General features: G+C 55.6%; 9 protein-coding genes across 9 annotated transcripts; 5 read left to right on the top strand and 4 right to left on the bottom strand.

Moving 5' to 3' along the window:
• Positions 1-840: 840 nt before the first annotated feature.
• On the bottom strand, positions 841-3346 carry J4E83_000013 (uncharacterized protein; the record flags this gene model as incomplete). Its single annotated transcript, XM_049326978.1, has 2 exons — positions 841-3151; positions 3339-3346. 2 exons carry the CDS (start codon positions 3344-3346, stop codon positions 841-843), a joined length of 2319 nt encoding a protein of 772 aa, XP_049193123.1.
• Positions 3347-5301: 1955 nt separating this feature from the next.
• J4E83_000012 (uncharacterized protein) lies at positions 5302-6594 on the top strand (the record flags this gene model as incomplete). Its single annotated transcript, XM_049326977.1, has 5 exons — positions 5302-5356; positions 5444-5527; positions 5768-6007; positions 6115-6390; positions 6440-6594. The coding sequence occupies 5 exons, from the start codon at positions 5302-5304 to the stop codon at positions 6592-6594; spliced, it is 810 nt and encodes a 269-aa protein (XP_049193122.1).
• Positions 6595-6832: 238 nt separating this feature from the next.
• J4E83_000011 (uncharacterized protein) lies at positions 6833-7447 on the top strand (the record flags this gene model as incomplete). The annotated part of the gene is made up of 2 exons (XM_049326976.1): positions 6833-7053; positions 7171-7447. 2 exons carry the CDS (start codon positions 6833-6835, stop codon positions 7445-7447), a joined length of 498 nt encoding a protein of 165 aa, XP_049193121.1.
• A 2441-nt stretch (positions 7448-9888) lies between these two features.
• Positions 9889-10690, bottom strand: J4E83_000010 (uncharacterized protein; the record flags this gene model as incomplete). Its single annotated transcript, XM_049326975.1, has 2 exons — positions 9889-10330; positions 10392-10690. 2 exons carry the CDS (start codon positions 10688-10690, stop codon positions 9889-9891), a joined length of 741 nt encoding a protein of 246 aa, XP_049193120.1.
• Positions 10691-11619: 929 nt separating this feature from the next.
• Positions 11620-12693, top strand: J4E83_000009 (uncharacterized protein; the record flags this gene model as incomplete). The annotated part of the gene is made up of 1 exon (XM_049326974.1): positions 11620-12693. One exon carries the CDS (start codon positions 11620-11622, stop codon positions 12691-12693), a length of 1074 nt encoding a protein of 357 aa, XP_049193119.1.
• Positions 12694-13298: 605 nt separating this feature from the next.
• On the bottom strand, positions 13299-15551 carry J4E83_000008 (uncharacterized protein; the record flags this gene model as incomplete). The annotated part of the gene is made up of 2 exons (XM_049326973.1): positions 13299-14627; positions 14679-15551. The coding sequence occupies 2 exons, from the start codon at positions 15549-15551 to the stop codon at positions 13299-13301; spliced, it is 2202 nt and encodes a 733-aa protein (XP_049193118.1).
• A 718-nt stretch (positions 15552-16269) lies between these two features.
• On the top strand, positions 16270-18466 carry J4E83_000007 (uncharacterized protein; the record flags this gene model as incomplete). The annotated part of the gene is made up of 2 exons (XM_049326972.1): positions 16270-16688; positions 16744-18466. 2 exons carry the CDS (start codon positions 16270-16272, stop codon positions 18464-18466), a joined length of 2142 nt encoding a protein of 713 aa, XP_049193117.1.
• A 132-nt stretch (positions 18467-18598) lies between these two features.
• On the bottom strand, positions 18599-19001 carry J4E83_000006 (uncharacterized protein; the record flags this gene model as incomplete). Its single annotated transcript, XM_049326971.1, has 2 exons — positions 18599-18929; positions 18988-19001. The coding sequence occupies 2 exons, from the start codon at positions 18999-19001 to the stop codon at positions 18599-18601; spliced, it is 345 nt and encodes a 114-aa protein (XP_049193116.1).
• Positions 19002-19155: 154 nt separating this feature from the next.
• Positions 19156-20547, top strand: J4E83_000005 (uncharacterized protein; the record flags this gene model as incomplete). Its single annotated transcript, XM_049326970.1, has 1 exon — positions 19156-20547. The coding sequence occupies one exon, from the start codon at positions 19156-19158 to the stop codon at positions 20545-20547; it is 1392 nt and encodes a 463-aa protein (XP_049193115.1).
• Between the last annotated feature and the right edge of the window lie 87 nt (positions 20548-20634).

The following is a 20634-nucleotide window of genomic DNA, read 5'->3' as shown; positions in this document are numbered from 1 at the left end:
GGACCTGGGAGAGGTTGCAGACGTCTCGACTGCCTTGCGGAATCAACTGTAGAGGGTGCAATTGTTCGCGAGTCTCTGATCTGCGCAAAGCTTCTGGCTTGGGTGTATCTACTCCTCCAGCTATTGCCGAAGCCCTTCACTCTCACCCCGTTTCCAACCCAGTCTTTGCCTGTGTTTGCCGTCTCCAATCAATGTCCCACTTGAGCGCCGGCAGCACCTCACGCGTTACATACATCTTACATGTCGCAGTAGTCAACAATACATGCTGAACGTGTGCACCATCTGCGAGGAAACTGCTATTGTATTTGTAGTCATGTGAGCATTCACTGCTAATGCGCGCTGCATGATGCAATAGATCAACCAACGCCTGCCTTCTTCCTTGGGCTCCCTCACCAGAACGTAGACGACGCTAACAAGCAACACAAAGGGAACAAGAAGCTACGCACTCATCGCCAAAGGTAACGGGCAACCAACCTACAGTGCGCCGGCATAGAAGTTATCTTACACTATCCATTCAACCAGGAACATGGCCGTTATGCTCCCAGAGGAGAACACGCAGAAATGCAACACGACCGCCTGTTGACAAGGGAGAGGAAGAGATCCCGCCGGTAAGGTCGAAACACCCTCGGAAAATGGTCTCGATCGGTCCCACGAGCGTGACAAACTGCGACGCTCAAATTCGACTTACATCTATCCAACGCCTTGCCCGAAGTCCCGTGAATGAATTGATGAACAAACTATATAGACAAAAGCGTCCGCTTCCGGAAGCTGCAGTGCGAGTCTGGCAAAGCGAACAAATTGTTTTGGGTATCGCAAGTGGACAGATCGGGGGAAATTAGGTCAGCCAAGTGTACGACCAGATACGATGCTTTGGCTCGGTGTACGAGGTAGTGTTGGCCGCATGGTAGGGGAGCTATACCCACGATCCGAAGGAAAACTATTGACCGATGTGTTGTCCCAGCTCTCGTCTCCTAGCGCGCTAAGCCATGTGTTACCGAAGTCTTGCCGAAGGGCTTCGATCTTCTTCTTGTACAAGTCCTCGCTGACGTCGAATTCCGTTGATTCCGGATCGGCGGTTTTGGTCGGGGGTGCGGTATCGATTGAGGGCAACTGTTGGTGGCTTGTGTGAGGTTCGTGTGCGACTGTACGCTCCTCTAAAATACTCTTCTTGGTAGAATCTCCAGAAACTTGTCCCTTGGACGGCTCTACAAGCCGGGGCGTATCCGTGGCCAATGTGTTGCTTGCAGTCTTCGTGATCTTAGGGGCTTGTCCGACGACAGTATCCTCGTATGCCAACCCTGTCAAACTAGAGTGCGATGACGACTGCAGCGAGTCGGTCTGAGAGAGCTCGACAATTCTCCTTTTAGGGCCCTTCTTCTTCTTTTGGGAACCTTGTGCACTGCGCCCACTCTTGGTACGTTGCAGGGAACCGGTACGCTGAAGCACACCTGTTATGTCGGAGGAAGTATCGACAGATTTGACGACCTTTGGTGGTACGTGTCGCGGGGGTTGCGAGTCATCCTCGGGTGGCGGCTTAACGATGGGAACACCATGGCGTTCGGGAACTCGGTCAACGAGTTGCTTCTTCTCGGCATTGCTAGGTCCTACAGAATCGATGACAATATCTTCCGTATAGCCTGGCGTCTTGCGGAACAGATTGAAAATGGTCACTCTATAGGTGGAGTGCGTCTTGCAAAACGGATTGCGATTGACATAGATATCAGTTATGTCGGGAACGCCAGTCAGTCGCGCAACTTCTGTAGGATCAGTCAACCTGTTATCACGGAAATCGACCCGCTCCAGAGATAGCAGTCGCTCAACACCAGCCAACGATGTCAAGCGGTTGGAACGAAGGTTGAGCGTCGTGATGGCTGGCAGCGGGTTACGACCCAAAGAGTGCAAGCTGTCAATCATGCAATTGGACAGGTTCAGTGCGCGCAAACAGGTCAGGCTGGCAAGACTGTCAGGAATCTCAGCAAATAAATTGGCAGAAATATCAAGAGACTGTAATGTGTTTGCCAAGGGAGCCAGACTTGCAACTGATATGTTGGTCAGAGCATTGTCGGCCAAGCTCAGATGTCGCAAGAAGCGCCACTTGGTTGCAGGAAACCAGCCCATGGAGAGGAGGTTAGAGGAGCTGCCTCTTGGGGTGGTAGAGCGCACGCTAGAACTTGAACTCCCAGACGAGCGGCGGATGTTGGGTGCATTTGTAGTGCTTCGACCATAGGCATGGGACGAACCATGACGAGAGCTTGGGGGCCGCGTGGGAGAGGTACTGCGCTGTCGCTGGCGCGTCTTGGACGAATTTTCCGGCGCCACGACCGCGCTTCTTGGGCTTGTGCTCTGTTTACTGGCGGAGGTAGGGGAAAGTGGTGGAGATTCTGATGGCGCCAACTGACCAACCTTGGCGGACGGGCTTGCGGTAGACCAAGGCGCGGAAGAAGCGTGTGTCTTTGCCGACCGTCTACGACGCTTGTCCATGTCGTCCAAGACGACATTGATAAGAAGGTCAGCGGGATCGTCAACACCTGCTCGCTTGACAGTAAGACTGCGAAGGTTTTCGGCCAGGCGGTCCCAGCCATAGAATTGCCGAAAGTCTACATCGTGAATCTCAAGCGCAGTGACATTCTTGAAAGCGAACAAAGGGACGGCAGTGTCGAAGGGGAATTCTTCATAACCCGCAATGAGACGGGCTTTGTGGTCAGGAGACAGCCTCAGGCAGGGAATCTTAGTAAATGCAGAGTAGAGATATCGCAAGTCTTCTTGGAGTTGAACTTTCTGTTTCTCTGCCTTGGCTTCACTGTTTGATCCAATGCGAAAGGTGGACCAAAGCGAGGACATGCCTGACATGACACTGCGAACGCTCGACACTGAATGTATGGAGTCGCGGTCGGAAGACTTTGTTTTGCTGCGCTGAGCGCTGCCGAGGAACGAGACATAGTTTGCGGGTGAAGCGTCCGTGTGGATGTTCTCCAGTCGCACATTCATGGGACCAACAGGTATGCCGAGCTCCTCGAATCGAGAAAGGATGTAGAAAAGATGGTGGGGCGTCAATGTGAGCTTGGCTGGCTTGATGGACTGTGAGGTGAAGGTCAGGGACGGCAAAGACAGGGCGGCGGCCCAGACGCTTGACGACGAGGATGAGGGCGGACTAGCGGGGCCGTTGGGAGACGAGGGTGAGATAATGGCCTGGCCATTCTTGGGCATCTGCCGCTGCAGTTGCAGGGCGTTGGCGAGGGCCTTTTCGTGGGTTCGTACAAAGTAAGCCAGGTTCTAGAGCCGTGTCAACGCATGTTCCGAGCAAGGCCAGTCATTGAGAACCGCACCCTTATGAAGACGTGGCCATCCTCGGTATCCATGATGAGAAAGCCGCAGACAACGACGGCTGCATGTAGGGCGCCGGGGCTGTCGTAGCAAAACACGACGTTTACTAGGAGGGAAGGCGCGGTGCGAGGGCCGTGGAGGGAGAGGACGAGGTGCCTCCGGGGCGGTAGCGGCGACCTAGGTACTGCGCCAGTCAGCGAGGCACTGGGGACACAGAGGAGGGTAGAGTAGAGTGAGAGTCAGTCATGGTTGGGATGCTGGCGAAGAAAGTCTTGGCGGCGGGGGTTGGACTCGACCTACGGAGCGCGAGGTAGAAGCAAGGAACTGCGGACAGGCAGCACGATATGCAGCGGCGCAGGACAGAGCTGCCCAGGGCTTCAAAATCCGCAGCACACACAGCGCGGCCAGGCCAGGCGGCGAGTACTGGCGGCGAGCCAAAGACTGGCGCGGCGACTGCGGCAGCGGAGGCGCGGGACGGGCGTGTGCAACAACAGGAACCGCCAAAACCAGCGCTGCTTCGCGTTGGGGACGAGCACAACGGTGCTCGACAATGGGCTTGGGTGGGGCTCGGGCAGTCGAGCGAGCACCTGGGAAATTGGATGGCTTCCCCAACACGGCTTGCCGCCTTGGAACGCCCGGTGCTGTCGAGGGGGGCGTTGAGTCTGCGGGAAGAAGCAAGCAAGAGACGACGGTGAAAGCGCCCGGGAGCGGCCTTGCTGGAGTGCAAGCTTCGAGGGTCGAGTTTGGCATCAAAAGTCATGTCAAGAGCTGGTAGACACGTGATTGGCTCGCGCCGCGCACCCTGGAGGAATGTCGCGAGATGTGGCTGCCGTCAATCTTCTCCAACGCCGTGCGACATGCGGGATCCAGCGCTTTCCAGCCTGCCAGCTACCAGTGGCAGCGCCAGTCAAGACACGGCCAGGTGTGCGTGACGTCCGCGCACACATCGAGCAGGAGGCCAAGCACACCGCCCGGCCCGTTTCGTGGCATCGACGTACGCACAGAACCATTGGGTGTTTTTGGGCCTCATACCCTTCGAACACTAGGTGCCCAAGCATCCCAGCCACGAGATTCTCGCATGACAGGTGCCACATCCCTGCACCCGGCCCTCACATGCTGCAGCAGGCCATCCTGCTCTTCTCTCAAGAACCTCGCGCACACGTCGCAGTGATTGCACTATCGCATGCTCGACTGTCGGTGCAGCTAGTCCATGTCTGCTCTGCAACCCTTCGCTATTCTCCTCTAGTCACATCACGACCGTCGCAAGTCTGCCGCCGAACTGGCGCCATTGGCGGTGAGGCCTCATGAATCCCACTCGACCGTTTCGTCACCTCTCGGTGCAGCGTACCAAGCCCGTACCTCTCCGTCCCTCAAGTCGCTATTCTTTTCTCCTTCCCCGTCTAGCTCGGGATTGACATCACCTCGCATGTGTCCCCTAGACGGCCTCCACCAACACTACTGAACTGACCCACTGGGTACCCGTAGTTTGGGACAAGCTTTTGTAGATATTCCAACTCGCATGAAAATGTTATCAGATCCCTGATATGGCCCTCCAGCAATGCACTTCGTCACATGGACTTGATATCTTTCTCCCAGACTACCATGTACTCATAGCCGCAAACCAACTCTGCGATTTGTCACTCTCAGCATCCCGAGGTCATGTCAGGTAGAAACCACCGCGGCGAAGGTCGAATGAACTGCAAAAGCCAACCCCAATAATAAAAAATGGCATGGCAGATGTTTTCATCACACTCGCGGCATTTGCATCAGCACAGTTCTGACATTTAATTTGTCAAACCCCTCGTGGCATAATAGAGACGCTGGTTGTCTCTGCATCGCATGTGCTTCAATGTCGCCTGGACCGTGCGCATAACATTACCCCACCACCCCACCTCAAAACCACCTTCACAAACACGTACGCCGCAGCCTTACCAATAGCCAAACAACGCTCAGGTCAAACAAGACAAGAAACACGCAATGCTCGTTGTAGAGACACACAAAGATGTACCCACCAAGGCAGGTGGTGATATGAGTATGTTACTGCATGCCCAGGTGTGCCGTCCATGGGTGTCACGAGAAGGTTGTTACACGGAGGCTAATTTGTATGCTCGCCGTCCAGGGGTCTTCATCTTCCACCCTACTATTGCCAACTACCCGAAGGCCAAATTCCCGGCTGTCGTTGTATTCTCCGAAATATACCAAGGTACGTGCGTTTGATTTGATTTGATTTGTCTTGAGGTTTTCCAAATGCATTCGTGCGCTTTGACGACCTCGGGAGTAAGAATAGATGTAGCCGCCTGCTTGCACGACCCCAAATCTTCTATTCTATCTAGCTCACCACTTGAACCTTATCATTCATCTTTTTTACTCTCCAAGGACCACCTATGCGTCCCCATCATCCGTCTATGCTACCTGTTTCATCTACTAATTGAGCTTTGACAAGTCACTGGGCCCGTTGCTCGCTTTGCTCGTCAAATAGCGTCCCGAGGATATATCGTCGCAGCACCGTCCTCATACCACGAATTTACTGGTCCCGAGCCTCTGGCGTACGACGGTCCGGGTACGGACGCTGGGAACGAATGGAAGATCACAAAGACAGTCGAAGCATATGACGAAGATGCCACGCTTTCCATTGACACCCTGCTTGAACTGCCAACGTGTAATGGCCGTGTTGGCGCTACCGGTACGTTGCCGCCATCTTGTATCTTGTCCTTATTCAGTCCCATCTCCATTATACCCCTTTCCCACTCAACTTCAGCGTTCCCATCAATCCAGGCTAACCGTAAGCAGGCATGTGTCTAGGCGGTCATCTAGCCTATCGTTGCGCTTTCGATCCCCGCATCTCCAGTGCAATTTGCTATTTCGCAACCGATATCCACAGCTCCACGTTGGGTAAGGGCAAAAAGGATGACTCACTCGCTCGCACCAAGGACATCAAAGGAGAACTGGTCATGATCTTTGGTAAGATGGATACTCATGTCCCAGCCGAGGGTAGGGATTTGATTAGACAGACGCTTCAAGAGGCTGGAGTAACATTTTCATTCTACGAACCAGCTTGGGCACAACGTGAGTTCTGTATCGGCGCGATTATGGAAACAACACTCATACGCTATAGACGCTTTCATTCGCGACGAACTTAGCAAGGGCCGGTACGATGCTGCGTTGGCGGGGATCTGCTTTGAGATGCTCAAGGAGCTTTTCGATCGGACGCTGCGAACTGACCTCGGGCCAAAGAGTGGTGGTGACGTCGAGGTCGAAGATATTTGTTAGAATGGATCGGGCAAACGGACGTGGCACACCATGTTGTGATGTTCCTGTCAGGGTACAAATTGCTGGACGACGAGCCAATAAGCCAATGCGGAAGCCGGCGACGTGCCCACCCGCGCCAAGCCCGAATGCTGCTCTAAAAAACGGCTTGAAATCGCCATGTCGATGCCTTGAATCCCCATTGCCTGCCACCACACCCGAGTCTACCTGCAAACCACATATCACCACCGAATCGCTCAACATGCCTCGTCAACGCTCTGGAACCGCTCCTCCTCGTCGCCCGCAGGTCCCAGCCGCGAAGCAAGCAACCACTGCTCCTGCGCCCGCTTCTTCGCGCCCTCATTCTACGGCGGCAGCTCCCCCACACGCACCAGCCAGCGCTCATGCGCCTCCTCAGCAACAGGCGCAAGCTCCCACGCCGCAGGGACCCGGCTTGTTTGGGCAAATGGCTAGCACTGCTGCGTAAGTAGATCCTGCACCCACCTTTGCGCCACCTGTTTGCCACTACGCGGATACTCTCTGCATCCGAAACCGGCCCAATGCACCAACATGCTTATACATGGCTGACCTTCACAACAGCGGTGTCGCAGTAGGTTCCTCCATCGGCCACGCTGTCGGAGGCTGGTTCGGAGGCGGTTCATCTGCCCCCGCCGAAGCTTCGCCCCAGAACACCGAGTTCTCTGCCCAGCATCAGCCCGCCGACACCGCATCCGCCCAAATGGCGCAGTCCGGTCCTTGCGCAAACGATGTTCAGACCTTTCGCAAATGTATGGATGAGAACCAAGGTAGTCTGACTATCTGTGGTTGGTACTTGGACCAGCTCAAGGCGTGTCAAGCGGCGGCTGGCCAGTACTAGTGGAACGGACAGGGTGACAATGTACTGGTACAGCATAGATAGCGAACATGGCATATTTCGCCATCATGGTCAATTTCTAATGTAGCATCAAATGGACAACGCAATTACCTTGGTTGGTTCAACATACAGTCATCCTCTCCTGCACCGGTCCCCCTCAATATCCCCCCTCATCTCCGGAAACGTGTCAAAGAAATTTTCGTCTACCGACCAATACTTCAGATCCCCGTGGTATCGCTCAAACAGAGGACTAGGGTAATGGGTTCCACTGCTATCATCGAGGAAGAAAGCGTCTTCAATGGGAAAAGGCCAGTCGAAGCGCAGATAGCGCGAGTAACAGCATGAGAGATCGGTATTTTGGAAGATCGTGGCATGGTTATTCAAGAGGCGGGAGCGGAGGGTGGGCCAGGCAAAGAAGTCAAGGGCGATGGGGTGGGCGGTGGATGACTGTGAGAAACTGATCGTGGTGTCAGACGGACGGACGGACGAAGGAGTGAACTGGGCTGGCGTGGCATGGGGGAATATATGCGGGTGGGTAGGTAGGTGAGAAGGTTACCTTGGACGGAGCCAGTCGGGTACTCTGTCTAATTCTTCTTTTCTTGCGTTCAGATAATACTATCACACGGAGATCAGCTTCCTACTTTGTATGCTTCATGTATGGTGAGCTGACGTCGACGTACCTTGAGCAGTTTGAAGCTCTTATACGCCACAGCCAGCCTCTCTACATTGGGCAAATGAACAAACAGTAACTCGTCGACCTGTTTCAGAATGGTAAGCGCAGGACTTTTCTTCCATTCTAACGAGGCTAAGCTGTTCCAACCCTGCTTTATGCCAAGGTATAGAAGTCCTGCTTCTGCGATATCGACCGGCACTAGATCGTGGCACGAAGATGAATACTTGTCAGAATTGCCTGAGTAACGACGATTGTAGGTAAAGACTTTGCCAAAGAGTTCGTTGCTCTTTTTCCAAATAGGGCAAATGGAGGATGAGGCTAGGGGGGTGGGGTTGTCTGGGTTGCCAATGTGGAGGATTGTTGGAGAGGGACAACGCCAGTTTGGGCCGAAAATCTGTAGGTAGTTATGAGTCAGCCAGGGAAAGAAGACGATGATTAACATACTTCTTCCATCATGGGCGCCCATGTTGCTGTAGCTGATGCATGGGCCCAGTGCTGACCTCCTCCCTTTTCTGCTGCTGAGCTCTTGTGTACAGGCGGGAGAACGGGCTCCAAGCTAAGTGGTTGATTCGACCCCACAGGCGGCGGAAATAGATCTGGCATTACTGTCATACCATCAAGATCGAGCGAGCGCGTTGTTTCAGAAGAACTATGGGTGGTGGGCTGGTCGATGGGCGCCGGCAAAGATGCAGGTGGTCTCGTCATACTGCTAGACGAGACAATGCTTGGCTTAGGCGATTGCTGCCCTAGCGTCCAAAGTGAGTCAAGGGTCAGTGCTAGAGATTCATGCGTACCGGCACTTGTCGCAGCGAGAGGAGTGTCCTCATCGTCACCATCATCAGCGAGGTATGGTGGTACGACCGCCGCAGCGGTTTTGCTCGACGCCCCAAGGTCCAGTCCCACCACGCTCTTGACACTATCGATGACATCCCTCAACTGCTCATTTTTCGCTCGTAGATTATCAATCTCGGAGAGCAGACTCGCTGTAGCCCCGTTACGATCTTGATCGCGAAGTATCTGGATTGTTCGTTCTAATTCCGCGATGTGCGTTTTGGTCTTTTCTCGCAGTGAGCGTTGAGCTTCACGGTCAATAGCTCTTTTCCGTTCGCGACGCTCCTGTTCTCCCAGACAGGAAGCACGCCGTTTCCGCTTGACGACGGTTGCAACGGGTGGTTGAGTTAGGGGAGCCGCTGCATCGCTAGCTCGTCGGTTCACCATCGTGCCATGGCAAGATAGTGGGTATGATGTCAAAGCAGGGTCTCCAGTTCTTTATTGAAAGGTGCAGTTCAAATCAGTAGAATGTAAACGTCTCCGAGTCAACAATCTTTCCGGACTAGATACTCCACTATAATCCGCTTTAGTAGCGCCTACCTCGGGAGTTTCCTTTGACGTTGTGTCGAGCTAGCGCTACCCGAGCGCTCCCATGCGGGGAGAGGCGGGGTCATGGGCGCATGTAGGATGCATGCGATTACTACCTCTTCCCACATACCTAGGTACTGTGCTAACTTTACCTGGCTTGATTCAGCAGCCTCGTAAAGTTTGGTGCGAGGCTATTGGCCGAGCACATCAGAGACGCGCCGATCGACGTCGTGTGCCAGGAAAAGCATCACCGAAGCTTGTCAACATATGCACGACGGGTAACATTCATCCACGTAGAGTGAGGACTTGTTCAGTTACCAGAATGAACAGGTAGGTAAGAAAAACTAACTATACCAGAAGAGTGCACGGGAGTTGCGAATTCAAGATAGCAAGCTCCATACTGCAGTCACGTCTACAGCTTGGAAGGTCGCCAATTCGGTCTCCGCTTCTCTGCAAAAGCCTTGAGCCCCTCTAGCGCATTATCCCCCGCGTTCAAGCCATGGTTATACTGCTCAATCGTTAGTTGAGTAGCCCGCTCCACGCTCCCGGTTTCCCAAGCTTGCTTCAGCGCCGCTCGTGTGACGATTGCCGAATCGGGTGAGATGGCCGCGATTTCATTTGCCAGTTTCAACGCCTCTTCCACTACTGTGTCTAGGGATGACGATATGCGATTGACGAGGTTGAGCTCTTTGGCTCGTTGTGCGGTGATGGAACGGCCTGTCAATGCCATCTCGGATGCGATGGGAAAGCCTACGTTGCGGACTAGACGTGGTGGACCTCCTGCGCCGGCGAAGATGCCACGGAGAGCTTCTGGGAGCCCAAAGGTCGCGTGAGGTGCCGCCACCACCATGTCGCTGTGAAGCCGCTGATCAGCAGCCTGTCTCACTCTCAAATTCGTAACGAAGCGCGACGTACCAGCCCAGAACAATCTCGAACCCTCCACCCAGCGCAAACCCATTGACAGCAGCGATAACCGGCTTCTTTCCCATCCTTCTGCTCAGCCCCCCAAACCCACTCACAGGGTGTCGCATCATACCAGGACTTGCTTTCAGCTCCCCGCTCCTTATCTTTCCGAGTTGAATGAGATCTTGCCCGGCGCAAAAGCTCTTCTTGCCTGCTCCTGTGACAATGGCAACGCGGAGGTTGGGCTCGTGGTCGAACCAATCGAATACTTGGCCCATTTCAAGGTGTCCTTCGAACGGTATGGAGTTCATTTGTCTTTCGCGGTTGATTGTAACGAGGAGGACATAGTCGGCTGGATAAGAGAGGACGACGTGGGAGGTGGGAGGTGGCGTTGTTTGGCAGTTGACGGATGTCATGTTGGGCAGGGCCGGGCAGGACGGACGAGACGGTCACTATCTAGGTATGAACCGTTTGTGTGAGGCCACATTTGCGACTGCTTTCGCTAGAAGTATTCAAAGGTATAGATAGCCCAAGTTTCTGAGAGAAGCTACCTAATTGCCGATAGAACGAAGATGGGTAAGCCTGCGAGTGCTGGAGCCGAGGTGTCTTCCCCGCACGACGCTAATTCGGTAATGTTTGGCTCGTCTGTCACCAGTGTGCCCATGTCGCTCGGTTCAGTGCCTCGACAATTGTGCCAACAGCTTCAAATCACATTGCGATTGATACCTCTTCTACCATCTCCTTTTTCGCCAGCGGCAGGGTCGTTTTCAAGACGCTGTCAGCATCCACACGTAAGCACGCGCGACGTGCCTAGGTTTGCTACTAAAAGTTGTCGCTGATTCGATAGCATAGAGATTGTCATTGCAGGAGGACTGATATTGCGGATACGATATATATTAGGCCGAAAATAACCCAGTAGTCGGAGGATGCTAGTGTATAACAATTAGGTTAGTTCCCTAGTTATTGCCAGCACTTTTTTAGAACCCCCTGCATGCAGACAGTAGGGTCTAGTTTCATCACCTTGTCTGCAGCGAGATTGTCCGCGTCATAGGTAGGCTCTAAGCGTCTAGCAGTCTAAGGCTTGCAGAAGTTAAAGCGTCTAGCATTTAAGGCAGCAAACATTACTACTTAAGTAGCGTAGCGTAGCTGTGCAAGCAACAACAATTAACCTTTATCTTTATTATTCTGCACTCGAGTCTTCTCTACATTATCATTGTATCGTTCTTCTCAGAAACCAACCATGGCTCCAAGTCGCAAAACGAGCAGGAAGCCACGCGCCAAGCAACCCCGTCGGACTGTTGCCTCAACGCGTTCCCCGACAGCTCCCCCTCTTATACGTGTCCAACGTAAATTCGGCGACAAGACAAAGCCATCGCTAAAACGCTATCTCGCCAAGGTTCTGAAGTCCATCCGTTCCTCGATGCCTCCTACGCCTGATGTATGTAGAGGTCCAATCCCTGACATCAGAACCCGACTCGACAAGCTCCGCAAAGACAACGAACCGATCTATCGCGACCTTGCCGCCACATCCTCCGGAGTCAAAGAGGAAGTGGACCCCGACCGAGAGTCTGTCATGCGCCAGTCAAACGTCGAGACGCTCCTGAACCACCTCTCTGCCGGCCGAATTGCCGTTGGTCACCACGGCTGTTGGATACCAACGGAGGCTTCAACGCCCACAGACCCATTCGGGGGGCGACACATATCTGAGCAGATCAGCATCACAGCAGGTGGTATGACCGAGAGGTTCCAATCCAATCGCCTCGTCTTGAAGGTCATTGGATGTGAGCATCTGATGTGGAACAAGGATGTGCAGGGGTCCCACTTGTGTGGGCACAGTTCGTGCGACAATCCCTTGCACATCGTGTGCGAGTTGCGTTGCTTCAACATGCAACGGATATTGTGTCCGGGTAGCTGCCAATCAGACGCTGGCGATTACATTTGCGATCATGGCCCAGAAGGCTTCCAATGCTTCGGGCATTTGAACTGCCCAAGTACCTGCGAAGTCGGCCGGAATATACAGCAGAAATTGTACAAGGTTTTCGACGACGAACAGCGCCGCCTGGCGACGGAAAGAGCGAAGACGGCGAGGAAGAGAGCAGAGAAGCGTATCGCTGAGGAGGCAGAAGAGCAACTCAAAGCCGAGCGCAAAGAGGAGGACGACCGAGTCAAGGCGGCAGCGAAGGCGGCACTGTTTGCAGCCAGGGATGCTCAAAAACAGAAGGACAAGCCAGCCAGGAATGCGCAACAAAAGACGAACAAGCGAACCAAGGTGGCGAAGAAGGGGGCGGACAAGGTAGCCGTGAAGAACAGGTAGACACGATAAGTGGTAACACATGAGCGCCGGTGTGTGATGGAATTTGAGAGAATGACGAGCGCACCTTGATACAATATCGAACTGCATCGATTGATGCAGACGCAATCAGACAGGTAGCCTTAGTTCACGTAGAATCAAGAAAATTGGAGTGTACTTTGGTTGTTGGAATCGAACATTGCTGTGCGTTACATTGAAGCTTTGCACTGTCTCTTATCATGTGTGCGTTCTTCCCCGCACGTCACGACCGTGAGCCTTGGGTGGTGGGCTAAGCAGCTAACCTAATGGGTTACATCAGCACCTAGGTACCGTGGTTGTTAGCAGAGCATGTACGAATGGGGCAGGAGTGAACATTGGATCGTTTTATTATTTGTCGCGTGCTCAACAACTGCCACAGGCTATCACATTAACCTGAAGGCGCTACCACGCTGCTGCTCGGTAAACCATGCAGACCCGGCAGATCTGTTGCACGCTTCATTGGTATGCATGTCGTGACATTTTTACTCAGTCGTACATGCTGCAGTAGAGCTCTGAGGTGACGTGCATAAAGCGGCTAGGATAGAGGCCGGTTCGTCACTTTCGGCCTGGCCCATTTACTTCATACTTCTTCAATTCTCCATGCGCTGATAGAACAGGATGTAGGCCACCTTGTTGTCGCGCACATTCTCGCTGGGCAGTGGCGTCCTCTTGCCCGGTGAGATGGGGGTTGTCGTGCCATTGACAGCACCAGTCCATTTCTTGATGCTATCCTTTTGCTTCTCGGCTCCACTGACTTGGTTCCAGCCTCCTTTGTCCGTCCCTTGCTCATCCAGGTCAATCCGGGCAAAGTAGTTCTTGCTCATCCCCATATCGCTCTGGTGTTGCTCGAGTCCGGCCGCGAGGACCTTGGGATCCTCTTCAGCGCCGCCTTCAGCGACATCCTCGGCGCGGATGCGGCGGATGATGGTATCGTCCATTCGGATCCATTCCTTGCCCTCCTGGCGCCGCAGGTCGACGGTGTAGTGGCCACCACTTGCGTTCTTACCGTGGTGGTACACGACCCCAATGAGGCGATAACGCGGGAAGCATCCTTGGATGTGGTAGCTGCTTCGTTTATGCGGGGGAAAAACCTCTTTCGGCAGCTCCAACTCCAAGGGGTACCCAATCTTCTTCCAAATCTTTTGTGGTCCCTTTTCGTCGTAGTGAAAACGCTTCAGGTGAAGAATGAGGACTGGTGGGAGGGTCTCAATATGTACTTGTTTGGTGGAAGCTTTGGAACCCCGAGCCGCACCGTCCAACGTCTCGAGACGCGTAAGATTCTTGAGAGCATCAGAGATGTTGTTAGTGTTGGGCTCACCGATATCGAGCTGGAGGGGTTGGTACGGCTCAAGTGTGACCGAGGCCTTCTCGCCTGGCCTCTTGTATTCCGACCGCAACTTGCCACCGAAGATCTTGGTGATGGGACTTTCAACATCAATCGCCCCAGAATTTTGTGTAATAGAAGTTTTTTGCTTGTGCCCAACCTCTTCCCATCCACCATCAATGTAGCCTGATCGTGCGGTCCCGGGGGATGCGACGGCGTCTGCGGACTGGCTCTGCTTGCCACTCTTGATGATGTGGACGCACTCGTCGTGCAGTCCAGCAAGCAAGAAGCCCAGAAACTCCTCGGCGTCTTCTTGCTGACCCCTCTTCATATTGTCGAATCGAGGCAGACGCTTTATGACGTCGTATACGTACTCGGGTGTGAGCGGGTCGCCGTACTGCTCGAGCTCGTTGCCTTTTAGCCGAAGACGGAGTTGGTCGACGGTGTCGGCAGAGTCGATGAGTCGGAAGTCGCGCAGGAACATGATCATGGCATCCACGAGAGGAGTTTCGGACTTGAAGCTGTGCGCAGCGCGCTTTGCCACCTGATCAAGGAAGTCGTAAAAGGGAACGCAGAACAGTAGTACTTGGAGAATCTGCAAGACAAGTCAGCGTGGCACAGAGTAGAGTAGCGGGTTAGGTCGCACCGAGTTCATGTAGCACAAGTTGCCCGTGTTTACAAGCCCTCGAGGCTCGATAAAGGAAGCCTTTGTCTCGGCGTCAACTGAGAAAGACGCCAGAACGTGTGCAAGCGTGGTGTTGCTAGGTACTACAGGGCCGTTGGAAACAGCCAAGGTATTGTTGGGAGAGGGAGCTGGCTGCGCGACGGCGGGAGTGTTCTTTGCCCTCAACAGCTCTGCCCAGGATTTTGGTGCTGCCGGCCGAGGCGGAGATGCCTTTGGAGTCTCTTCGGAGTTTGGGCCTGTGTGGGGTGTTGTTGCTGTAGTGTCTCCATTCTGGGTGTGTTCCTGATGAGTGCCGGCGGGCGATTTAACCGACTGTTGCGTCATCGAAGGTGCACTGGGAGCCTGTATTGGTTTGACAGGAACGCGGGGCACGGCTGGGATCGTGGGGTTGCGGGCGTGTTGCTTGACAGTGGCTGAAGGCTGGGCTGGCGATTGTACGGGCAATGGTGTTGCAGCAGACGGCGGGGCAGATTGCGCCAGATCGACTTCCGAAGGCGGGTGTGAGGTGGACGGAGTATCGATATCAGCGTCAGAGGGTGCCGGTATGGTAGAAGCCTGCGAGTCGTCGGGCTCCTCGGACGGGGTCAGCTGGCCGTGGGTGCCTTGGTCGAGGTACGTGGCGTCACGCGAGGGTAGGGCCAGAGCCTGGTCCTCGATGTGAACGGGAGCCCTGCGCCTTCGCCGGCGGGGTGTCGCGCGTGGCGGGAAGACGGAGTCGGGGGCGGACAGCCAGGGCAGAGGCGGGTAGAAAGGCCTGAATGTGACGGACTGGGGCGAGGGCGGCGGGGCGTCGACAGTCGTGGCAGCGGGCGAGTGCGGCGCTGGCGTGGGCATGCGCGGGGGAAGCGTGTGCAGCTGCGAAGAGACGACGACGGGCGAGCCATGGGGTTGAGGCTGGAACGGGCGCGGAGGCATGGCGTACTGGAGCGGCGGCTGCTGGTAAGGGTACCACGGCTGCGGCTGCTGGGCATAGGCGTGGAGCGGGCCGTGGAGCGGGCCATGGTGCGGTGCCTGGTGGTGGTGGTGGTGGTGGTGGTGATGTTGCTGGTGGTGGTAGGGCGCGGAATAGGGATTGTGGTGGACGGGCGAGTGTGTCTGGGGCGGCATCGCGTGGTGGTAGTACTGCGGCTCGTGCCTTCTGCTGCCAGGCAGGTACGGGCCGGGCATCGTGGGCGCTGGAGGCCGTGTTGCCTCGACCAGTCGAGGGGAGTGTCTAGTGGGACTGCGGGGTCATGGTATCAGGACGACATGAGCGCAGCACGGGCTGCCCGCGACGGAGACACGTGGGGTGCAGTGTAGAGGTAGAGGTCGGGGCGGATTGCTGTTGGGGTCGGAATCGGTGAGGTTGTAGAAGAAGCCGCGCCAACGTGATCCGAAAGGGCAATCGCAGCCGTCTGTGCGGAGACGCTGTCGTCAGAGCACCATCGCCACTCGGCCTTGCGACGCTCGTCGTCTCCAAGCCACCTCTTGGGGACGCCAACCCTCGCAGCTACATATCACCGCACTCGCATTACTCGCCCTTGTCCTGCTCGTGAACCCTTAGCTGGGCGTCATGTCCAGCAATCCGCCCACCGCCGCCGCCTCGTCCAAGGCCTCCGCTCCCTCGGGGCCCGCTTCACCCGCCCAGACGCAGACGCAGACGCCCTCCGCCAGCACCAGCAGCTTCTCCACGCAGCCGCGGGGTAGTGGCGCGCCCGCGCGGTCATTGCCGACTCCCCGCAACTCGCAGCAGCAGAAGAAACAGCACAAGGCGTCGAAGCGCTTCAGGCAGACGGACGAGGATGCCATTGCCGAGTCTCTCGCCATGCGTCCCTTCCAGAACCGCAAGGGCCAGACGTCCATTACCCACCTCATGAACTTCAGCTTGCCGCCCCGCCCAACCAACCATGCCGCCCATGGCCACGCAAGGAGCTATCGGCGCAACCCGACGTGGGGCCTTGGCTCGGGCTACCACGCCGTAGACAAGGCAAGGTGAGAGTCCCAGCGGGAGCAGCACCGTGTCGACGATTCCGCTAACACCATGCAGATACGTGCACGCCAACTACCGCTTCATCGTAGACCCCCGCGCCGACTACCGCGCCCAGAGTGTCGATGCCGATGTCCACCTCGACTGGAACAACGTCCTGCAGATCCTGGCTTCCGAGCTTTCACAAGACGCCTCGTGTCCCATCTGCCTTGGCACACCCCTAGCCCCCAGGATGGCGAGGTGTGGCCACATCTTCTGTCTCCCATGTCTCATCCGCTACATGCATTCCGAAGACGACGCCAAGCCCCGAGACAAACGGGCGCGTTCGAGCAAATGCCCGCTGTGCTTCGACACCATATACGCCTCTGAAACGAGGCCAGTGCGCTGGTACACAGGCCAGGAGGGCGAGCCTCCCCGCGAGGGAGGCGATGTAGTTCTCCGCTTGGCTGTCAGATCCGCGGGAAGCACCTTGGCTATGCCCCGCGATGGCGCCTACGCTATGACCAAAGACGAAGATATCCCCTGGTATCATGCCGCCGAGGTGACCGACTATGCCCGCATAATGCGCGGCGGTGAGGACTACATGCTGGACCAACATGATCAAGAGATTGTGAAGCTGGAGCACCAAGGCAAAGAGGATGAAGTCATGTTTGCCGAAGACAGCATGGAATGGACCAACAAGGCGGTACGGAATATCCGAGAGGCCAAGGAGAAGCTTAGAGGAATCGGAAACCCCCCAGACGAGGCCTGCAAGCCCGCGGAACCCAAGATGAAGAGAGCGCCCATGGTATTCAACGAGACGACGGCGCCAGACATGAACACTGTACAGGACCATTCCCAGGTCGGGACCGCTTATGGCAAGGACAGGGCCATGTCTGTCTCTTCGCACTCTTCAGCAGCAAGCCACGGCATGTCTCTGACGCTTGCAGAGCTTCGCAATCGACAGCACCACGAGCACCACCAGACGCCCGCCGAATATTTCTTCTACCAAGCACTATTGCATTACTACTTATCTCCGTTAGATATCCGCATTTTGAAAGCGGCTTTCGGAAATTTCGCCTCGTTCCCCTCAACGATCCTTCCCCGTGTCGAGCACGTATCTACGGGACACGTAGTCGATGACGAATTGCGCAAGCGCACAAAATACCTGGCGCATCTACCATACGGCTGTGAAGTTGGTTTCCTTGAATGTGATTGGACCGATACAGTCGCCCCAGAAGTGCTGGAACGCTTCCGACCCGATATTGAGAAAAGGCGAAAGAGGCATGTTGAGAAGGAGAGTAAAGAGGAGAAGGCACGACAGCGCGCGGAAAAGGCCGAGTACGCCGAGTTTGCATCTGCGCGCAGAAGACGTCCAAGCATGACGGAGAGATTCTCCGCCGACGATTTCCAGCCTCTAGCATCAGGCAGCATGCCGGACGCGCAGCCCGTCATGGATGGAGACAACTCTTCGACGTCGCCACCCTGGCCACGGCGGCGTGGCGATGGCTTCGCTCCGTTGGCTTCTCCTTCGTCAAGCCCGTCAGCGCCACGGACCGTATGGGGTACGGCGATAGTGGCAGGCACGTCTCCAGTGTTTGGGCCCCAGGATCATCATGACGGCGATGATGGGTGGCTGCAGGGCTGGGAGAAGGATTTGCTTGCCGAGGAGGACATGCTTGCCCGAGCGCAAGCCATGTCTTTAGAAGGAGGCGAGGAAGGCGCGAAGAAGCCGGCCGGCGGAAAGAAGAAGAAGGGCAAAAAGATCACGTTGATGAGTACGAATGTGCGGAGGGGAGCGTAGTTAGTTTCGGTAGCATCACCGAGTCGCTTGGTGCGAAAGGGAGCAATGAAGATGTCAAGATAGGCTCAAGACTAGGCCGCCACTCATCGTCAGCCATGCAAGTGCTGTGCCCACCGCCTCGCGTCGCCTGCCCTAGGTCAAACAAGCGCCGCACCCAGCTGTGCCACCCATCTGAATCGGCGGTCTCGAGTCGCCCGTCTGCGCGACGCTCCCGGCGTGTCCACGGCCCCGCGCTTGACTACCAGGCCCGGGTCCAGCACGACCGCGACCATGCATGCCGCCCTGGTAGCTGCCTCGTGCCGGTGCCGTGACGGGAGGACGATGCGTCGAGTTGTCGATGCCTGGTGCGCGGTAGGGGGAGCCTCGTGCGGCGGCCCACGTATCGAGGGAGAAGAGCGTAGTGAGGTAGAGGGCGAGGAAGGCCAAGAGCGTGCCGGTGGGCGTCGCAGGCGACGCCGTGGGCCTGGACGGGGTTGTCAGTTTTGTGTGCGAGCAAGGAAGGGGGCGGTGGCTAGGCATACCTGTGCGCGTCCATATTGTGAGGCGCTTGTACCACTGTCATGGTGGGAAAGAGATATGGAAGTTCAGTTGCGCCGCCGAGTGCCGCAAGCCGCAGGCCGCAAGCCCGCGGTGCGACAGGGGTGGGCGCGCCAAGACAGGCCGAAAAGTTGCGACCTTCAAGTAGCAACATGCTACCTACCGACCGATTCACATTTTCCCGCGACCGCACCCGCTACCCGAGAGCACGTTGCGCCATCTTTGTCCACGACATCGTGACTTCGAAGGGCTCCAGCTCAAGTCCAAGACTGACCATGGCCGTGCATCAGCCTCCACATGACAACGTCAGTCCTGCCAAGAAACGCAAACGCGACACCCAAGAGCAACAAATAGACGACGTTGATACTTCTAAACCTACCGCTCTTTTCGCACCAACCAAAGGTCGCGACTGGACCGTCACCATCGCTTTGCCCGGAAGCTGGACTCTCAATGCCAAGAAGCCCGATCACAAGACTATCCAAGTCGGACGAATCGCACGCGCAGCCGCCATCTACTGTGTCGATGAAATCGTCGTATTCGATGAAGATCCGACCAATGTCGATCCCAGAGTCGTTGATCCAAAATACATCCGCAGAGGACGGTCCAAGCAACAAGTCCTCGACTCTATCCTGGAGCACGATGAGGCATGGCAGAGCCCAGACCAGTTCCTTTGCCATTTATTGTCTTATGCCGAATGCCCACCTCATCTACGATACGACGCCGAGGATCCCCGATTGAGCATCTTCAAGGAACATCAGAATCTCAAATGGGTTGGTAATCTCCCAAGTATGGATATGCCGCACCATCTTCGAAGCCACGAGTGGTGTCGGTACCGCGAGGGTGTCTTTGTCGGCCCAGCCCATTTGCCCGCATCATTGATACCCAAGAACAACAGCTCAGGGACATCTCTGTCTCATGACTCAGAGTATGCATACGTCAAATGCGGTCTGCCGCATCCCATCCGCGTCCCTGTCCCCAAAGAAGCCCCTCCTGAGCAAGGCATGCGCACAACCGTTCGCTTCACCAACGCCGATGCACCTCCCAACTGGCCCCACCTATCTCAGCAGGAATGTAATCTACTAAATGCTACGGCATGCGCGGCCAGTCTTCCACGTGAGGAAGGCGGCTACTACTGGGGTTACACGGTCCGACGCGCTCCATCACTCAGCGCCGTCTTCTCCGATTGCGAATACCCAGATGGCTATGACATGTCTATAGGAACATCGGAACGCGGCCAGTCCGTCTATTCACTATTTACTGACACTAGCAATGAGTCTGCTACGTTTGCAGCCAAAGCCAAAGCTCACAAACCCTTTAAACACCTCCTTATTGTGTTCGGAGGCCAGGCCGGCATAGAACCGGCTATTGCCAACGACCCGGTTCTCGCGGCAAGAGGATTGGGCAAATCGATGGCTAGCGAGCTTTTTGATGCTTGGGTTAATTTGGTTCCGGGACAGGGCAGCAGGACAATTAGAACAGAGGAGGCTGTTGTCATCGGCCTTGCGGCGCTGAAGCCTTGGATGGACAGAACGATGCAGGTATAGAGGCATGATCAACCAGGCTCTCGGCCTAGTGCTGGGTGTTTGACATGCGATTGCCTCATGCTCGATGGGTCTCACAACAAACGCTCT

This window comes from Alternaria metachromatica (assembly GCF_023757995.1).
Source record: "Alternaria metachromatica strain BMP 0045 chromosome Unknown scaffold_1, whole genome shotgun sequence".
NCBI classification, from domain to species: Eukaryota; Fungi; Ascomycota; class Dothideomycetes; order Pleosporales; family Pleosporaceae; genus Alternaria; species Alternaria metachromatica.
Note: the sequence above shows the minus strand (reverse complement) of the source record. Positions and strands in the feature narration are given on the sequence as shown.